Genomic DNA, 21,291 nt, shown 5'->3' with positions numbered 1-21,291 from the left:
CCAGTGGTCCCATTTCAAGTGTTCAACAGCCAACAATGTGACTACCATATTGGAGAGTGCAGACAGAGAACATCTCCATTCTAGAGAATTCTGCTAGACTGTGCTGCACAAGAACAGTTTTTTTGGTTTTGTTTCTGGCCTTTTGTGCACAAGATGAGTTTGAACAGGGGAGTGACAAGATCTGACTTATGCTTTAAAAGGATTACTGTCCACTGTGTGAAGAAGAGACGGGGAGGCAGACCAGTTTGAAGACTATGAAGTGCAGTTCAGGCAAAAATAGCAGCGGCAACTATCATTACTAGCATGGCACTGATATTTGCAGTTAAAAAGAAAAAAGGAAAAAAAGAGATCTGATTCAGGTAAGTTCTGAGAGTAGAGCCAAGAGGATATGCTGGTCAAGCAGATGAGAAGTAGAATAATCAAGGCTGGCTTCTCAGTTACTGGCCTGAGCGCTATGGCTGATGGGTGCTGTTGGGTGTTGGGCAATAAGATGAGAAGTAATGAACGGAAGGAATGAGGGAATCATATGATCCATTTTTGAAATGCTAAGTCGTGGTGCCCACTATACCCCCACAGGGAGACAATGGATTGGCAACCAGGTGTTTTAAGTTGAGAGGAAAGAATGTTCTTGGTCAAGAATATCATCTCGTTAGTTACTTGAAAATATAGACTGTGCTCCCCATCATAAAGAAAATACCTTATTAAAAAAAATACCTTATTAAAATTTTTTTTAAAAATACCTTATTAGGAAAACTTTCAAAGATTATTAGCAAAAATCCTAATCTCGTAAAATATAGGCCGCATTCTCTAAGACTCCACATGAAAGTTCCCCCAGAAGGTCCAGAGGCCTCTCTACCTAGCATGTCAATTGAAAAGGACTCAATTTTCTGACTGGTGAAAAGGACTCCAGGCTGATGGGCAGAAAGTCAGAAAATTGGAAAAGAGGTTTGTTTATAATGTCAAAGGCTAAAAACAGACACAGAAGAACACTTACCTTGGTTTTGTTTTCTTCTGCAAACCCAGGGGTATCTGTGTCCGGCGGGTAGGCGACTGTGACATAGACATTGTACGGCTTCACCTGCATTTTAGAAACAACACGCGCCCCTTCAGCAATCAAGGTACAGCTCTGCTTCTTCCCTTACTCCCTGGCACTGGCCGTCGGGCAACAGAAAGAACACTGCCCGGATTTTCTCAGAAGCTGGTAAGTCCAACAGGGTGATTCTTAAATGGAGAACTGGCATTGGCGGGGTCAGGAAACTCCTCCCCAGGAAGATCATTCAGGAAGAAAGGCAAAAAGCTCACCCCACCAACGTCTACTTCAGAAGACAGTGGACCCACCTCCTTCTGTGTTGCCCACCCTGCTGACGGGGTGAGGCCCTGGGAGCTGTCCAGGAGGAAGGTGGACAGCTAACAGGAAGTCCACATGGCCCCCCCTCGCGAACCCTGACACTACTCAGGCCTTGGGCCGATGGGGCAGGTCCACTCCTCCGCCATCAGACTACAAATCTGGCTTCCTTCACAGCTGCCTCGGAAACTCTGGTTGATTTCATTTACAAGATCTGTGAAGATCATTCAAACCCTTTCCCTAGGCCCTTCCTGTGCCACCCCAGATCTAGGCCTGGAACTATGTGGATCCCTCCAGAAGTCAGGAGGGAGTCAGGAGTCCCTTCTTCCATCCTCTCCAGAACCAGCCAACAGGACTCTCCCCGCTGGGTGGAGTCTCAGGTCAGACCAGCCACGCACCTCCCCGAAGACCACCTCATCCCTACTTATATGAGGAAACTCCTTCCCAGCTTGAGATGAGCTCTTAGTCTTCTTCACCTCACCACTGGGCCTCCATGCTGAAATTCTCCACTCATAAACACACGCCAATGGGATGATTCCAGAAGATTCTCTTGCTAGTCCACCAGGACATACCACCCTTCCCAAAGATCCTGCTCCTCAGCGGCTCTGCTCCACTCTCATCTGGCCCTGATGCTAGTGGCTCTAAGGGGGATAAGTTCATACCATCAAAATTTCTGTCTTCCTATTTGCTATTGTTTAGCCCCAGGACAACACCTAGGAGAGTTAGAAGTGGACAGGCAGCTGGTGGTAGGCAGGCCACCACGTATCTCAAGGAGGCTGAAAAGTGACAAGAGCATCCCAGGGTCCCATCTCATCACACAGCTCTTTCTCTCTCTGAGGCCCTCCGAGAGGCATAGTTCTAAGCTTGTGGGAGGAGCTGAGAGGGTCTGGGAGAAGCATGTAGGCAGAAGCTTCTGGCCAGCCATCCTGGAAAGTACACTAGCAAAGGGTGATGTGTTCGTTGGTTCAGTTCCAATGCACTTAGGGCGTGAGAGAGCTCATTCACTCAGCATTGATGGGGCATGCGGCGTCAAGGCCCAGCTCTGCTCATAAATAGCTCTGGATTCGGGCCAGGCAGTGAGGTTGATGAGCAAGCAATTCCTCTTCCACTTGTTTTTGAGATAGTGACTTTAAAAACTGTCTCCCACGGCCTTGCCCTCTGCGGTACACAGACCAGACAAGAACACCAGCGAAAAAGCTGAGAAGTGGCCCAGTGGGAAAACCTGAAGCCGACTCTGCTCAGACACGGTTGTTTCTCTGCTGCTTCTTTGGCCCCCTCCTCCTCCAAAGCATAAGGGCTGTGGCACCTGAACTAATGTGAGACAGTATGTCAAAGCAGTGTTTCTCAGACCCGAGTTATGGCTGAACCAGCTTTTCAGAACAGCTTTCTCCTGGGGTGGGCACAGACGGCCCGACCCCTTTCCGGGTGTTGGTATCCTCTCTACAATCACGAGGCCAAATGACTCTCTCCAGCTATGGTTGGCTACCTCCAGTGGCTAATCACTTAATCACCTGTCTTTATTCATCCAACACATACTTCTTGACTGGCTACTGTGTGCTGGTATCGGTCTATGAAGGAAGATATGGATGGAGGCAACTCAGAGAGCCTCAGAGAGCCTCTGCCCTCATGGATCTTCAGTCTCCTGAAACTCTTGGTCAAATAATTGGTGAACTTGAGATACACCAAACGATATCTACAGTTTCCTTTGATCAACTAATCCCATAACCCCAGGGGCAAAGGAAAGGCGGCTGGGTAGGCTTCACGTGCTAAGACAGCACTGGAGAGCACAACTTTCTCAAAGACTTTGTGGGCCAGGACTTCACTGGCTGACTCCTCTGCTTACCTTACCCCAGTGTTTGTCTTTGTCCCTGCTGACTGACCATCCCCTCATCAGTTTCTTCCTCCTACCTCATCTCCATTTCAATCAGAAATACAACCCACTGCTCGAGAGAGAATCGATTATCAAAATAATCCCACCAAAAATGTGTAGTTCCTAATGCTATCAAAGCGAAGGCTGGGTGCCCATCTTTTCTCTGCTGGAGAAACGACCAGAGCTGTGTTGGAAGAAGCTCTAGAACATGAGCTGCAGCTTACTTTTCAACACCGTGGGGACAAACGTCCCTTGAGGGAGGGGAGCATGGGCCGGTGAAGGAAGCACAAAGGCTATTTCTCTTTTACTCGGTCTCTGCTACAACCTCATTGTGTATAACCCATGTCAGAAGTCTGCTTTCCAAAAAGATTAACTTTTAGAATCTTTAAATCATGCATTTATGCCTAAAAGAGCTTTAAAAAAAGATAAAAAATGCAACAAACCATTCTTTCAAACTTATTCATTGTACACAAAACATTTCTAGGGACGTACTTTAGTTTGCAAGGCAAAGGATGGGATGGACAAGAAGACTTAAGAGTTAATTAAACCAAGAAGGATTATCCAAAAGTACTTAGTCTGAGCAATTCTATAAGGTCTGTTTCATTCACAGATAACACATCAGTCACCTTGGCAAAGCCAACCAAATCATCCAGGTTTTCAGGCACAACACCATACACTTGCAGAGAAAAAATTGGGGTTTTTTTTTGTTTATTTTTATTTGAGAGAGAAAGAAAAAACACACATGTACACACTCACAGGGGGAAGGGGCAGAGGGAGAAGCAGACTCCCCACTGAGCTGGGAGCCCAATATCAGGCTCGATCCCAGGACCCTGAGATCACGACCCAAGCTGAAGGCAGATGCCTAACCGACTGAGCCACTCAGGTGCCCCAAAACAACTGTTCTGATGCAAGTCTGTTATGAACAAAAGTAGATTTTGATTACTGAATGTATTTCCCTCATGGCACATGTTTATTTTATTTTGCATTTATGCGGGGACATTTTTCATGAAGTCTAGATATGGACAAAAGTCAAGTGCACTTCAGGTCCAGGCCAGCTATGTGCAGTGCAGCGTGTGAACCACGCTTGTCACAAAGACGCTTCGGGGACTCTGTCGTAGCAACTCATGTCCTTTTCCCTCTTCTTTAGTAACATCTCTGTTCTACCTGAAGTGATGAAACCAGGCCACCCAGATTATATACTTTGCCCTAAATTAGTGAGTCCTGAAGTAGCTTTGCAAGAAAAGACTTAGGAACAAAGAGACCTAATAAGCAGATTTTTTCATTTCCAACGCAGCCCCTCACTTACCAGGTGTCTGAGACCAAAGTGAAGGCCGAGACAACAGGCCAGATGAATCTGGCAACTTCTGACCTGAATTATCCACACATCAGCTGCTGCAGAAGCCAGGCAGAGGGAGCCAGAAGGCAAGCACTTTGTTACTATTTTTGTTGCAAAATAATGATGTCTTTTTGAGTAACTGGATGAACTATTGAAAACTCAGTGTTCTTATCTATAATAAGGTGGCCTAACAACTTCTGCCACTCCTATCTCACAAAACTTACAAAAATCAAATGGTTATTTGCAAAGGGACTTTCAAAGTGAACATTTCAAAAGAAGAGAAATACTGGTATTCTTGTTTTGAAATTTCACAGCCGTATGAGCCTCATTGGCTAAATATTATTATAACCTATTACTGACTAAGAGCTTTAAACAAGCTGATAAAAAGGAAATTTGGGCCGGTTCCTTTTTTGAGGAGAATGGCACAGTCGATCAGTCCCCATGTGGCACATCATGATCATGTCACTGACTGGACAACTCATTGGTACCATGTTTGTCCAACAGCGGGGCAGTGTGGCCCTCTGTCACACACCATCGAGGGCTCCTCTGGGGATTTTTTAAAACAGGGGTCAGCAAACTATGGCCTGTGGGATAAATCTCCACCTATTTTTATAAATAAAGTTTTATTGGAACACAGCCATGTCCATTTATCTATCTGTCACATAGGGCTGCTTTCCTGCTCTCACCATTAGGTTTCAGGAGTTGCGACAAACAACATCCACCCCTCAAAAGCTCAAACACTTACAAGCTGGCCCTCACAGAAAAAATTTGCTAACCCTTCCCTAATCTAAATCATTAAACGGGACACCCAAATCACACTCTTATTATGAGAAGGCTGGTCACAACCAATTCTTTTCTGGGCTTCCAATGTCATGATGTAGCATTATATTTCAGTCTCTATCACAATAGAAAGAATTTTACCTTCCTTTTCAGTGTGTGATTTTGGGTAGGTATACGTGGTACTCTCTATGCATCCCCATCTGACGACAATGCAAAGTCAGCTTCCCACGATTGAGTGTCACATCATGACACTTATTTTTTTTTTAAACTTTTTATTTATTTATGACAGTCACAGAGAGAGAGAGAGGCAGAGACACATGCAGAGGGAGAAGCAGGCTCCATGCACCAGGAGCCTGACGTGGGATTCGATCCCGGGTCTCCAGGATCGCGCCCTGGGCCAAAGACCGGCGCTAAACCACTGCGCCACCCAGGGATCCCCGTGACACTTATTTTGATGCTAATCCTCTTTCACAACATGCTCTACTAACTGGGAAAATAAAAAGCGTTCGCTTTCATCAATACATCTTTAAGATATTAAAGCATAAGCATCGGGAGAGCCAAATGATATTTTCAGCGCAACCCTCTTGTTTTACAGCAAAGGAAAAAGACCAAGTTAAATGATTTGTCTAAAAGCTGAGAGCTAGGCAGTAGCTGATTTAAGCCCTTCCCTCAAACACATGCTAAGTTTATTCTTCAGTCATAAAGGACACATCTCTTTGTTAAAGAAACACCTCTAGAGAATAAAATATCTGGTTAACCTTATGCATCCTCACACAGTATTAGACCAAAAATACTATGTAAATATCAGTAGTACTTTGTGTATTAAATTAAGCAAGCAAGGGGCACCTGGGTGGCTCAGTGGTTAAGCATCTGCCTTTGGCTCAGGTTGTGATCCCAGGGTGCTGGGATTGAGTCCCGCATTGGGATCCCCGCAGGGAGCCTGCTTCCCCCTCTGCCTCTCTCTCTCTGCCTCTCTTTGCGTCTCTCATGAATAAATAAATAAAATCCTTTTAAAAATTAGTTAATTAATTAACTAAGCAAACAAAACACCTCACACTCATCTTGCTTCTAGCATAATCTGTATGACGCCTGAAAAATGTTAACAGCAAAATTCAAGGGTTGAGCAGATTCTTTTTCACTGATGTCAAGTCTACAAGTGTCTAATTTAATACAACAACATGTGTAAAGTAGCTACAAACTAAAAGGGAACAAACATTTCTGAGCTGGAAGATATAAATATAAAACTGAATTCAGTGTTTACCTCCATCTGCAAAGCTTCAGCCAATCCCCTGATGGCAAATTTGGATGAAGAATAGGCCGTAAAACCGAATAATCCCAACTGTCCTGCCTGGGAGGAGATAAAGACGATCCTGCCCACCCGACGCTCCTTCATGGTGGTGATCACAGCTCGGCTGGGGTACACACTGCCGAGGTAGTTGACGCTCATTAGTCTCTGTAGGGAACAAAGAGCCACGTGAGAAGTGAGCAAGGTCAAGGCCTCAAGCCTGCAGTCCACAGTTCTGTACACTCTCAAGATCTGAGTTCAGTGAAGACCAAGTGACGGGGAGCCCAATGGATGCGCCGAAGGAATGAGTGATATAATGATCCCATGAATGGGCCATGATGCTCATGACCTGCCGTCTGTAGCCTGTTTCTTTCTTTTTTTTTTTTTTAAAGATTTTATTTATTTATTCATGAGAAACACAGAGAGAGAGAAAGATGGAGACATTGGCAGAGGGAGAAGCAGGCTCCATGCCAGGAGCCCGATGTGGGACTTGATCCTGGGACTCTAGGATCACACCCTAGGCCGAAGGCAGGCGCTCAACCACTGAGCCACCCAGGAATCCCTGAAGCCTGTTTCAATCTAGTCTTGCATTCTCACCATGACAGCAGTGATGTCTTTGCTGAAAACTGGTCAGGATTAGTTTTCTACTTACCAAAAGTACAATGCATCTTGCAGGTAACACTTTTTGAAAGACAGTTTTAGGGAAAAGCCTCCAAATATTTCTAAACCTATTAGTTCTAAGCTACACAAAGAGACCAAGACTGTGGTTAGGAGCAATGGACTGTGGTTTGAAGTCCTGGCTTGACAATTTACTACCTATTCGATGATGAAGAAGAAAGTCAGCTACTGTGCTTATTTCTGCAGCTGAACACTGGGCTAATGCTGGTACTAGCTCATAGGGCTGTTGCAAGAATTGAAAGAGGAAAACACACGTCAAGTGGCAGCACAGTCTCTGATCCACAGTAAGTGACCAATACTGGCTCCTGGATTATGATGGGTAAGAGCTTACATAGGTTCCAAGAGTCTATTTTCCCTTCATCCTGGGAACTCTTAAAAACCTTATGTTTTAACTTGGAAATCTACAAGTACATGCATCAAAATGTCTCTATATTAAAAGTCTTGCTTTGAAGAAAAAAAAAAAGTCTTGTAAAAATACTAGATCTATCAGCGTGTGAAACCAAACACTTCATTGAGGAACTCTGAGTCAACCATGAATGTTGACTCTACAGAAAGTCATATAGCTTTTAGAAATGGTGACCAGAAACACCAGAGGATACGGGAAATACTTATTCTGCAAGTTTAAAAAAGCAGAGGGCATATGATACTATATTTACACTGTAAATACAGACTGTAACTAATTCAAATATTAAATAAAAGTACATGTACACAGGTGCAAAATGAATTAAGGAACCATAGATAACTATAAATGATTGAGGGTGCCTGGGTGGTTCAGTTGTTGAGTGTCTGACTCTTAATTTCAGCTCAGGGTCTAATCTCACAGATCATGAGACCAAGCCCCGCATCGAGGTCTGTGCTCAGTAGGAGTCTACTTGGATATTCTCTCTGCCCCTTCCCCCACTCATTCTCTCTCTCTCTCTCATTCTAATAAATAAATAAAATATTTTTTAAAAATGTAGCCCTATATCTACTAAAGACATTAAATTAAAGTTAGTCCCACAAAGATAACCTCAGGCTTCACTGGAAAATTCGAGCAAACATTTAAGGATAATATCAATTCTACACAAATCCTTCCAGAAAAGTGAAGAGGAGAGAATATTCCCCTACTTATGGTAAGAGGCCAACATTACCTTTATACAAAAATCAGAAAAGACCATTACAAGGAAAGAAAACAACTGATATCCCTCAAGAACACAGAAAGGATGAATAGCCAAGTGGGGTCTATCCCAGGAATGCAAGGCTGGCTTAACACTGGAAATTAATCAATGTAATTCACCATATCAACAAACTAAAAAAGAACTCTGAAATCATCCCAGGAGATGCAGAAAAAGCACCTGACAAAATTCAACTTCCATTCTTTATAAAAACTCTCAGCAGGGGCCCTTGGGTGGCTTAGTGGGTTAGGCGTCCAACTCTTCTTGATTTTGGCTCAGGTCGTGATCTCAGGGTCTTGAGATCGAGCCCTGAGGTGGACTCTGCACTCAACATGGAGCCTGCTTTAGATTCTCTCTTTCCATTTCTCTGCCCCTCCCTGTCCCCACTCGTGGGTGCTCTTTAAAGAAAAAAGAAAGAAAAAAAAAACTCTCAGCAAACTAGGAATACCAGAGAACTTTCTCAACTTGATAAACGGCATCTACGCAAACACAACAGAAAGAACAGAACTACAACAAACATCATACTTAATGGTTAAAAAAAAAAAAAAAGTTTTCTCCCAAGATCAGGAACACTGACAGCATGTCTGCTCTCACCACTTCCCTTCTGTACTGGATGTTCTAACCAGTACAATAAAGGTGCCCAGATGGGTACAGAAAAGTAAAACTGTTGCAAATAACATGATCTTGAATGCAGAAAATCCAGTGAGCACTAGAATTAATAATGGACTTCAGCCAGACTGCAAGATCAATACACAGAAATCAATTGAATTTCTCTACATTAGCAATGAACATTCAGAAAATGCCATAAAAACTACCATTTATACTAGCATCAGAAAATAGGAAATATTGAAAAATGAGGTGCAAGACCCATGCACTGAAAACTACAAGACACCGCTGAGAGAAACGGAAGAAAATTTAAATAAATGGAGATATATTCTACATTCACAGGTTAGAAGACTCAATGTTGTTAAGACGTCAGCTCTCCTCATGTGGATCTATAGAGTCAATCAAACATGAAAATAATTATCACTGATACAGGTAGATAAACAGGACATAGGTCCAAGAATCCATAAAGCAAACCTATTAAGTGGAAAATTAAGAGAAGTGCATTGACCTTCCCAAAGACCGCCTCCCGTTTCAGATTCACTGGACGGCCTCCCAGACTCTGCACCTCGTCGTACCCATGACTAAGATTTATGGCAGTGAGAGGGCACAAGGCAAATTATCAAGGACAAAAGGCACCTGGGTCAAAGGCCAGAGGAACCTGGCACGCATTTCCAAGCATCCTCTCGTCCTCTTGGCAGGGAGTCGCACAGCACCTGCTGGGATCCCCCAGCCGTGGGCTGTAACAACAGAGCCGACCACGTGAGGCACGCACACACTTTCAGGGGAGCCCTGGGAGCCTCAGTAAAGTGCACACGAGACAAACAAACCAGCCATCAAAACAAAACAAATTAAAAAATCTTCAGAAAATGCACCAAACCTGGAGTGGGTGTTCTCGCAGGACCTGCGGACAACGAGCACAGTGGCCTTGACCACAGCCCCGCAGTGGGCAGGGACGGACGGAAGCAGAGGGGTGAACGCTGGCCTGGGGCTGGGGGTACAGCGGCCTACTGCCTGCGTTCAGGGCAGGGCGGCCAGAGGCCTCGTCCCTGGGACCCAGGCAACAGGCGTGGGTTAACTATCCTTTCTTTTTAGAAGCCTGCTTCTCCCTGGGGCTGGAGCACTTCCAGCATCACCCAACAGCCGTTCAAGCCCTCCCTGCGCCCACCTCCCCGCCGCCCCCTCACACAGCCCAGGGGTTTACCCACCAGGGCATCTGCACCGGCATCACTCACATCACCCGCATCCTCCACATCATGATCTCCTGCCCTGATGACCTCTGACCCCTCCTGAACCGCTCCTGACACAACCAGCAGAAAGATCCTCTGATCTGCTACTGCCCAGCCCAGCTTAAGCCCCTTCAAAGGTTCTGGACTAGAATCCCAACTCCCCATGGTGGCCTTTGAGACCCCAGTGGTTCTGGCCCCTGCGCCACTCCACATTGCTCCGGAAGCTGACCCCCGACGTCCTAGCCCTCCTAAGACCCCTGGCTCCTGCCCCAAACAGGACTCCTGGTCAGGTCCTTGAGTCTGCCCTCCACACTGAGTCAGGGTGACTCTACAGATTGCCCCTCCATTAGCCTCCCTCTCTCTCTCTCTCTCTCACACACACACACACACACACTCTCACACAGTCATCCACACTCACTCTCACATCCTCACACTCACTCCTCACACACTCATTCACACACTCACACCCTTCCACACACACACTCACACACATCTGACTCCTCTTTGCCTGGCCACCTCATCATCTGACGTCTTACCTCATCGTGTTCTGCCTAGACTGATACAACAACTATCTTCCCCAACTCATTCTTTACCCAGCTGTTGAAATCATCTTCAAAACCTCCCTCTGATTACTTACAGTAAAGGCCTGCAGGTCAAGGCAACTACCTTTCATGCTGATTTGATAAAGGAGCCTTAAGACACTTGAGTCCCAGATAAGGTGCCCCTCTACCTACAGCTATATCTGGACTCTCCCTCCTGGACAATAAATCACAGAAGTTATGGTGCTTTCCCAGAGTCCACCAGAAGCAAGGTGTCTATGCTGCTACTCTAGCGCTCTCATTTTCCATAAAAAGGGGATGTCATTTACCTTCTCGGAGGAAAACATTCAAAAGCCACTACTACAATGAAGGTTCATGGAGCATTAGGGAAAAGACAGTTGATACCATGCCAACTAAAAAACTGTTTTGTACTTTGGAAGGATTATGAATCTGGGGATCTCTGGGTGGCACAGTGGTTTAGCGCCTGCCTTTGGCCCAGGGCGCGATCCTGGAGACCCGGGATCAAATCCCATGTCAGGCTCCCGGTGCATGGAGCCTGCTTCTCCCTCTGCCTATGTCTCTGCCTCTCTCTCTCTCTCTCTCTCTCTCTCTGTGTGTGACTATCATAAATAAATAAAAATTAAAAAAAAAAAAAGGATTATGAATCTGATGTTCATTTATTTAGAGGTCATAGAAATTACTAAGAGACATTCCATGACAAACTTGACAAACTTGTTTAAAAATATAAACCAAGATGTGTCATTTTTTTTTTTTGTTGTTGTTGTTGTTGTTTTTTAGAGATTTTATTTATTTATTCATGAGAGGCAGAGACACAGAAGCAGGGACACAGAAGCAGAGGAAGAAGCAGGCTCCATGCAGGGAGCCTGACGTGGGACTCGATTCCCGTCTCCAGGATCACGCCCTGGGCTGAAGGCAGCACTAAACCACTGAGGCACCCGGGCTGCCTGATGTGTCATCTTTTTGCCTTGATTTCAGAACTCAAGAGTCTGCTCTTGAACTTCTCTGGTTTACCACTGTTAAAAACCCTGACAGCTGACATGAAAATCCAGCACCTCTTGGCTTACAGAGAGCTCTCTTCAAGAGAGTGTACCTTGGTGAATCGTCATGGCAGTGCAGGTCAGTTTGGAGGTTTTATGCTCATTTTATAGCTGGGAAAACCAAGGCCCAGAGACTCGTCCAAGCTCTTAAGGTTAGATGGCCATGGTACTGCAACTAAAACCTTTTCCGACTTTTTTTTTTTTTTAAATTTTTTATTTATTCAGGATAGACACAGAGAAAGAGAGAGAGAGGCAGAGACACAGGCAGAGGGAGAAACAGGCTCCATGCTGGGAGCCCGACACGGGACTCGATCCCAGGACTCCAGGATCGTGCCCTGGGCCAAAGGCAGGCGCTAAACTGCTGAGCCACCCAAGGATTCCCTTTGTCCGACTTTCCCCTAGCCTTCTAAAGCTTCTAGTAAATCTAAATGCATTCTAACTATTTCATTTGTAAAGCCTTCACCTGTGGCCTTGCTCTACTTGGAGTATCTGGGCTAGCCCATGAGCAAAAAGCAAATGTCCACTTACTTCAAAAGTACTAACTTCAAGATCTTCAAATTTTCCCGAAAGTGACATTCCCGCACAGTTCACAAGCATGTCCACTGGGCCCAGTTTCTCCTGTGCCTGGAAAAGTTTATCAGAGTAGCCATGAAGAAAAAGAGAAGCATTACTTGGTAGCAACTCAGTGCCAATAAATAAAGTCTAACAAACTATTAAAGCTACAGAGATGATTTATCAGTTCCAAGCCCTACACCAAAATGCTAAGAACCAATTGAAAGGCAAGCAAATTAATTCCAGGTAGCCCAACCTCTTACTTGTTTTATGACATTCTCTACTTGGCTGTAGTCTTGAGATACGTCAACTGATATACAAAGTACCACCTGTGAGGAAGAGAAAAAGATGATCAAAGTCATGCAGGCATCTAAAAGCATTTTTTTAAAGAGTTTTTTTTTTAAATCAAGGCAATTCTTTCCAATAGCTAGGGAGTCTAGTCTTGTGGGCATAGATTGCAGTGTTGGAAATCTGCTGACAGTGCACTACTGGAGCCTAATTTTCTTGGCAGTTCTCACAGAAAACTCTTATGCAAACTGAAAAACACATCTTAAGAAATATTGGTCAAAGTACAAACTTTCAGGTATAAGAGAAATAAGTCCTGGAGATCTCCTGTACGACACAGTGACTACCGATATGAATACTACATTGTGTACTTGAAATTTGCTGAGAGTAGATCTTGAGTGTTCTCAATACACACACAGAATAACTATGTGAAGTGATGGGGTGTGTTAATCAACTTGAGGTGGTGAGCATGTCATGATGCAAATGTGTATCAAATCATCACACTGTGCCCATCCGTACAGATGGATCCGTACAGATCCATACAATTTTTGTCAGTTATACCTAGATAAGGCTGGAAACAGATAAGAAATGTAAAGAGCTCCTCTTGGAACACCGCTAACCTACAGTGACCGAAGGCAGGTCTGAGATCACTTGTGGTCAGATGAGGGAGGCCTGGCTCGTGGGGAAACAAGTGGAACTCTGGGGGGATGGACATGCTCTGTGTCTGGATCTCAGGGCTGGCTGTACACGTGTATGCATCTGTCAAAAGCCATCAAACTGTACTCTTTACATGGGTGCGGTTTACTGGACATAAATTATAGCTCTGGTTATTAAAAAGAATACATAAATTACATAAAAAAATCAATAAATTGTACATCAATTGTATCTCAATTGTTAACATCTTAGGTTGTTAAAAATAAAAACAATAAGTCTAATAAATACGCTTAAAAAATACTCCCCTTGGAGCACTCCCAGGGCTCAGACTGCCCTACTGGGAGTCCGAATCAGCAGGCAGGGGATGAAGAGATAAGCAAACAATACCTACTCACAAAAGCCACCTGAGTTTGAGTCCCTGCACTGGTGACTTTATCTTTCAAGGCCAAGGGTCGATCTGGGGCTGTGGGAGCTTGAGGTCCCTGACTCTGGGCTGATGGGTCACTCAGGGATTCTCTAGACAAGGGGCCACCCAGGCAGGCCCTCAAGCCCACCCAGTCCAAGCCTGGCCAAGCTCACGGGTTCACAGCACAGAGAGATGGCAGGAAGAGCCCAGCCCATGCTTGCCAAGGGCAACAATTCCATTTGGTCTTTGGAAAGGAAGAAAGGAAGAAGGAAGGAGAGGAAGCATATATTTCAGCGCTTGCTTTGATAGAAATTTATAAAATAGCCGTTAAGGATACGAAAGGGTGCTAACAATGAGCTATTGTTTTAATTTCCCTTTTTGGACCATGTTTTCAAATCCAGAGCTCAGCCTCTGAGATCGGAATGTTCTAGGTTCCAAGGAAGGGGTCGCAGAGAGAGGGAGAAAGGCATTTTCTGGACTTCTCAGTCTTTCCAGGAGTTCTCCTCGGTGGAGACTGGCCGCCAAACCAGGGGGCAGACAGAATGAGTGTGTACAGGAGGGCACGTCCACATGGGCACTCGCGCCCGCATGTGGCCTCGAGTGTAAGTGGTGGAAGGAGAGGGTCTGGTGTCCGCAAGCCTGGGTCCTGATCCTGCCCCTTCGGTCACTAGCCGGGCGGAAGCTGAGGAGGCAGCGGTGGCCTCACCAGACCCAGAAAGGGTGTCAGGAGCTGGTGACCAGAGATCCCTTCCAACTCTGAGAAGATGCGACGTGCAGAATAAAGCCACGACGTGAGAGGTGACTGCCTTAGAATCGGATGCGCCAGGCAGGAAGTTTTATTTGGTGCAGGAAGGAACCCTGTCCAAAGGATCTAAATTCCTAAGGAAACAGCCTCCTTCACAAACATCACCTGGAATATTCCAGAGCTGCCCCTGGGTTTCATGCCTCTAATCAGGATTTTTTACATGAGTCTTTTCTTTTCTTTTTTTTTTTTTTTAATTTTTTTTTTTTAATTTATTTACGATAGTCATACAGAGAGAGGGGGGGGGGCAGAGACACAGGCAGAGGGAGAAGCAGGCTCCATGCACCGGGAGCCTGACGTGGGATTCGATCCCGGGTCTCCAGGATCGCGCCCTGGGCCAAAGGCAGGCGCCAAACCGCTGCGCCACCCAGGGATCCCTACATGAGTCTTTTCATACAGTATTAGATCATTTGCTATAAATAAAAGCTATCCCAAGGACAAGTAAAATTAAAAAGAGAGAGAGAGAGAGAGAGAGAGAGAGAGAGAGAGAGAAAGAAAGAAAGAAAGAAAGAAAGAAAGAAAGAAAGAAAGAAAGAAAAGAGAAGAGAAGAGAAAAGAAAAGAAAAAAGAAAAGAAAAAGAAAAGAAAGAAAAGAAAAGAAAAGAAAAGAAAAGAAAAGAAAAGAAAAGAAAAGAAAAGAAAAGAAAAGAAAAGAAAAGAAAGGCTAACAAGTCACCAGGAGAAAAGTGTCCACAGGGCCCTGCTTACGCTGAGCCATGTGGCAAAGCCCTTCTGTGCAGGCAAAGGCTCAAGCTCCGTCAGGCCCACCCCAGCCCTGCCGTCTGTCCTCTCCCTGACGTGCACGTCTGGAACCTGCCACATGACCCTAAGCGTCTGGAACCTGCCACATGACCCAAAGCCTTCCAACAGCTCAAGTGGGGACGGGAGTCACGGTGAAGAAGTCCGGGCAGAGAGAGGGTGCTGACGGCAGGCCTGGCCTTTGGCCAGCAGCATTCACGCTCCATGGCTTCAGAGGATATGTCTTTCTCTATCAGAACTTCCAGGAATCGGGGAAAGGTGAGGGATCTGCTGAGCTGGCAGCTTCCCAACGGTCCCGGGCTGCAGGGAAGGGGAGCACAGAGGCCACGGAGGACAGAAAATCTCACAAGCGAGGCTCTCTGCCTGCAGCACAGATACACGAGCAGAGAAGTGCAAGCAGCCCTCACAGAGGGAAACGACCACATACACTGGGCACCTGGACTCTGCTGAAGGAGTTACAGGAGAAAGGCCGATTTGTTCTTACTGACATGGGAAGACCTCTAACATATTTTGGAGGTGAAGCAAAGAGGCAATTAGAACTACAGTGAGGGGCGCCTGGGTGGCCCAGTCGGTTAAGCGTCTGACTCTTGCTTTTGGCTCAGGTCTTGATCTGAGGGGGTGGGATTGAGCCCCACATTGGGCTCCACACTCGGCATGGAGTCTGCTTGAGATTCTTTCCCTCTCCCTCCCCCACTGCTCCTCCCCCTGCTTGCTCATGTGCTCTCTCAAATAAATAAGTAAAATACATTTTAAAAAATAATAATAAAACTACAGTGAAACAGCATTTAAAACCCATCTGAGGGGCACCTGGGTGGCTCAGTGATTGAGCATCTGCCTTTGGCTCAGAGCGTGATCCTGGAGTCCTGGGATCGAGTCCTGCATCGGGCTCCCTGCAAGGAGCCTGCTTCTCCCTCTGCCTGTGTCTCTCTCTCTCTCTCTGTCTCTCATGAATAAATACATAAAATCTTAAAAAAAAAATCCAAAAGGCAAAAATTAGGAAATGTGCCAATACCAAAGTGTTGGCAGGATGCAGGGCAACCAGGGCAGTGGGTACTACCAGTGGGCATGTCCCCACGCCAGTGAAGTTGAAGATGCACATGCATTGTAACTGTTACTCCACAATCCTATTTCCAGGCACCATCCATTCTTGCACACATACACAGAGATGTGTTGTAGAAAAACTTCAGTGACAGCAAGAAATAAAACAAACTAACCAAAACACCAAAAGTGAGATATCCACCAACAGTAGAATTGATGAACAAAAGGTAGTATATATGTATTCAGAAAATGTTTGACAGCAGTTAACACACACACAGACACACACAAACTATGATTTTATGCAGCAACAGCAAGGAATTTCAAAAGCAGTATCTAGCGAAGAGATCAAGTTGCACAAAAGTACCAGAAAAACGACGTGCTACACATCTACAGAGGTAGAAAGCAGGTTAGTGATCGCCTGGGGCTGTGGGGGGTGAAGGGGGAAGCAGGGAGTGACAAGATCTGGGCTCTCCTGATGGGATGATGGAAAAATTCTCAAATGGATTCTGGTGCTGGGTGCACAACTCCATGGATACGCTAGACGCCACTGAGCTGTACACTTGACACGGGTGAATTGAATAGTATGTGAGGTATGCCTCAGGAATGCAGACAAAAAAAAAACAAATAAATAAGAATGATGCCATAAAGCTCAAAGAGAAGCAGAAAGAAACAGTATACTACGGAGAGTCACACATACCACCTCATCAAATTATGAAAAAAGCATAGCAACACAAAAGTCAGGTTGGGGGTTGCCTCTAGGAATGAGACCGAGCGATATGGGCACCCAGAGGGGGCTTCAGGGGCCCCAGAAAAATCTCATTTCTTAAGCTGGGTGAGGAGTATCATAGTAACTTATTGTTATGTTTTATACTGAAAGATATGTGTGTGTGTGTATATATATATACACACACACACACACACACACACACACACGCCATTTTATTCATCCCAAAATGCCATAACCCCCCCAAAAAAATTTAGTACCCCTTTCCACTTATGTGTTTGTATGAAGTTACCTTAAATAAATAATTGAGATCATTTTCTGTAAAAACATGTGATCACTGGTGCACGGAAGTCAAAGTCTGTACATTTTGGGGAATGGCCTGAACTTGTAGACAATTCAAATGATTTCACCTTTTTCAAAAAACAGTCTAATATGTATTTTAATTAGGAAAAACCCTACACGCTTTCAATGAACTATTCACAGTTGAAATAACCGTTTTTCCCCCTTTCCACAACTATGTTGATTAGCACAGAAAAATGCATCATGAAGACTGATCATACCTGTTTATCATTAATAGAGTGCTTTTCAATTTCTTTCTTTGCCTGCAGCAGCTTGTCCTGAAAGCAACAGAGAACAATTAGTTCTGGTAATTGTCTATTTGTCTGCTTGTTTGTTTAAATGGAGCGAAAAAGCAATTATTCGTGTATTTATTAAATTCTAGAAAACACGCGAGACAGCACCTATGTTGCATAGCTATGGGCCACTGTCTACAAAAGAAAGAAGTTCTAAAGTTATGTTTGGCTATGATTAAGTTTTTCTGAAAGGTAACAGAAAAACAAAGAAACTGCACAATCCTAATCAACACTACTAATTGCTGATGGGCACCATATCAACTCTAATAAATGTTTTGATCTGACATTATTTGGTTGTGATGTAAAACAAGAACCACCACATGGCTGTGCAATGCTTCCCAAACTTAAGAGTTCACGTGGTTTCACGTCAAGAGTGCTTTCATAAGAGATTGTCCAATATTTTCCTCCTCTACCATAAAAGCAAATATAGTGAAAATCACCTTTCAGGTACATTGAGAACACTGAATCCTGGCAACTTTCGAGAATAATCTTAAGACAAGCAAAGCTACCCTGAAACTGAGAAACTCTGCCAAGGTCTCAATTTTGCTTGTTTTACTCATTTTCAAAGAGAGAGACTTATCAGTTTACAGTTCTTAATTTGTTCAAAAAGTTGTAATTTCAGCACATCAGGACAGCTAGAGAAGAACAAAGGAGGAGGCGAATCCTTGGGAAAGACGTGGGTTTTCTGAACATGGGTGTGTCTATAATAATTTTGTTCTATGAATAAAGATACACACAACTTTCCTTTGTCAAAAGTAGAATAAACAACTATATTAGGTAATAAAGACTTTCTGGATGCCAGAAGGCTCGTCTGCTCATTCATGTCTAGCATTGCAAGGACCAGAGAAGGAGCTTCTGAAACACCTCAAACCCGGTGTCTCCTCTGCTTCCTTCTCATCTGTCTTGTATCAAATATCGGCACAGCTTAAATCTCACCAAATGCCATTTTATTAAAGTTATGTTTTCTTTCCCATAAAGTGGCTTTGATGTCAAAGTAAATTCATTGTTAGAGATGTCAGGATACAAATGAAAGGTAGCAATCCCACTGTTCTTGATTTTAAGAAGGAATAATGAACATCAAAGCCTAATTCTGGGCCAATATTTAAACATCCCCCCCCCAGACCCTCCCTGGCAGCTGTGCACCCCCACCTGAGTGGCCACCTACTACTGCCCTCCTGTGGCACAGGTGAGTCCAGAGTCCCCAAGCAGTGATGCCCTGCTGACATCCCCAGCCCTTCCGTCAACCCTCCCTTCATTTCTTCACTCCATGACTCCACACTGAGCACCCTCTGGGAGCCAAGCATTATGCCAAGCACAGAACAACGGCAGTGGACAACAATACGGCCATGGTCACCTCCCCCCGCCTCCACAGAGCCAGAGGGCTTCACAACTGTTCATGTGAATACAGTGTCATTGCTTTGGATGTGGAAATGACTCTAGCAAGAGTAACAGACCTTGGGAGGGAGGGGAGGGGGAGGGGAGGGAGGGGAGGGAGGGGGAGGAGAGGAGAGAGAAGAGAGGAGAGGAGAGGAGAGGAGAGGAGAGGAGAGGAGAGGAGAGGAGAGAGAGAGGAGAGAGGAGAGGAGAGGAGAGGAGAGGAGAGGAGAGGAGAGAGAGGAGAGGAGAGGAGAGGAGAGGAGAGGAGAGGAGAGGAGAGAAAGAAGAGAAGAGAAGAGAAGAGAAGAGAAAGAAGAGAAGAGAAGAGAAGAGAAGAGAAAGAAGAGAATTAAGGGGAGGGGAGGGAAGAGAAGAGAGGAGAGAAGAGAGAGGAAGAGAGGAGAGGAGAGGAGAGGAAGAGGAGGGAGGAGAGGAAAGATAGGAGATAGGAAGGAAGGAAAGGGAGAAAAGAAAAAGCAAAGCACAGCAAAGCAGACCTTGTGTTGACTTGACACAGAAAACCACGGTTTTGCTACACTGCTGGGGAGGAAGGAGCAAGATTTCCTGTGGAGTCCAGTTTCAGTAGAGATGTACCTCATCTCCATAATAAGCAAATTCCAGGGAACCACCTGCACATCCTAAAGGACTGGGGATCAGCCCTGCAATTGGCTCAGCAGGGGTGCGTAGGCGGAGGCCCTCCCCCGGGGGTCCCCACAACAGGTGTGCACCCGCCCCGACCATCTCCACATGGACCATCTCGACATGCAGCGTCTCTGATGTTGCCCAACCATTGTGGACACTAAATAAATATTTGTGGAACCGACCTGACTTCAACCAAGAAGTGTTTGCCCTGAATATGAGAAACAACCAGGGGTTCCAGGATCACACCTCGAACCGGAGATGAGTCACTTCTCGCCCAGGTTCGCGACCCCTAAGCACAAGCCCAGCCTCTCTGGCTCATCAAAAGCTGAGTAAGCAAGTCCATGACAACACACCCAGAAGACGTACCTCATTTCGTGCCACCAGAGTTATAAACGCTCCTTGTTTATAGCACTCGATAGCAATGCACTTTCCAATGCCGCTGGAGCCTCCTGTAACCTAAAAGCAAATATAATAAAAATCTTAGCTCTTGCAATTTCCCTTCTCTGGGAAGTTTATTTAAAACAACTGGGACGGGCTCTAAAACCCAATCTACAAGAGACAGATTTTTTAGCTATTGTAGTTTCTTCGTCCCAGACTCAATGAATGAATTAAGCAGAGACATGAAAGATTTTACTGTCTTGCTGCTTTGTTTTTGGTACTGAACTATAAATTGCACATCTATATTTTTCTGCGTTTACTGGAGGGAAAGTGCCCTATAACTCGAGCTAATAAGTAAGCCATTAGTCTACCTCTGGTTCCAAATTTAAATGAATCTTATTTCCTTATTGCTTATCTCCTGTGTGACTATCTTCTCAAGAGAAGAAAAGAGCCACTTGCATAGATCTTCTAATATTTTACATGACCGCTTCTTAAAAAAGTATACAGGATCATATGGAAATACCAAAAGGGAAAGCTTTCCTTCTTGCACTATTCCCCCATAATCTATAGCGCAGCTCTACTGGCTTTGAGTTCCATGCTCCCTCCAACCACAGGGCCTTTGCACATTCTATCTCCCCTGCCCTTCTTTCATCTGGCTGGCATCCATTCACCCATTAAATCTCAGCTCAGGGGTGCCTGAGTGGCTCAGTCGGTTAAGTATCCAACTCTTGGTTTCAGCTCAGGTCATGATCCCATGGGTTGTGGGATCCAGTCCCATTTTGCTGGGCTTTGTGCTCAGCAGGGAGTCTGCTTGGAGATTCTCTCCCTCTATCCCTCCTCCCTCCCTCCCTCCCTCCCTCCCTCCCTCCCTCCCTCCCCCCCACCAAATGAATAAATTTTTAAAAAATAAATAAATCTCAGCTCAAACATCACTTCCTCAGGAAAACCTTCACCTGCCCATTCCCTAACCTCAACCCACTTTTCAGCACCGCATCCTTTTCCCTTTACTTTATGGCACTCACAGACTCAAACAGCCGTGCATTTATTTGTGTGGTTATCTGATTCACGACCATCTCTCCTATCCCTGCCTCATAAATGCCCTAAAAATACCTACTCTCTTTCTGCTCCCCACTACATTCCTAGCACTTAGCACAGTGCCTGGCAC

At 45.1% G+C, this 21,291-nt stretch overlaps 1 protein-coding gene across 1 annotated transcript in view; it reads right to left on the bottom strand.

The window, feature by feature from the left end:
- The window catches only part of LOC129514607 (3-ketodihydrosphingosine reductase), a 39,029-nt gene that overhangs the window by 14,318 nt on the left and 3,420 nt on the right, over positions 1-21,291 (bottom strand). The window contains exons 2-7 of the mRNA XM_055333347.1: positions 20,115-20,204; positions 17,658-17,714; positions 12,693-12,758; positions 12,406-12,501; positions 6,593-6,784; positions 995-1,078 (exon numbers count right to left, since the gene is read on the bottom strand). Coding sequence (XP_055189322.1) covers positions 995-1,078; positions 6,593-6,784; positions 12,406-12,501; positions 12,693-12,758; positions 17,658-17,714; positions 20,115-20,204 — 585 coding nt within the window. The remainder of the gene's footprint in view (positions 1-994; positions 1,079-6,592; positions 6,785-12,405; positions 12,502-12,692; positions 12,759-17,657; positions 17,715-20,114; positions 20,205-21,291) is intronic.

This window comes from Nyctereutes procyonoides, unplaced genomic scaffold (assembly GCF_905146905.1).
Source record: "Nyctereutes procyonoides isolate TBG_1078 unplaced genomic scaffold, NYPRO_anot_genome, whole genome shotgun sequence".
Classification (NCBI taxonomy): domain Eukaryota; kingdom Metazoa; phylum Chordata; class Mammalia; order Carnivora; family Canidae; genus Nyctereutes; species Nyctereutes procyonoides.
The sequence above is the reverse complement of the archived record's forward strand: the minus strand, read 5'-3'. Positions and strand labels throughout refer to the sequence as shown.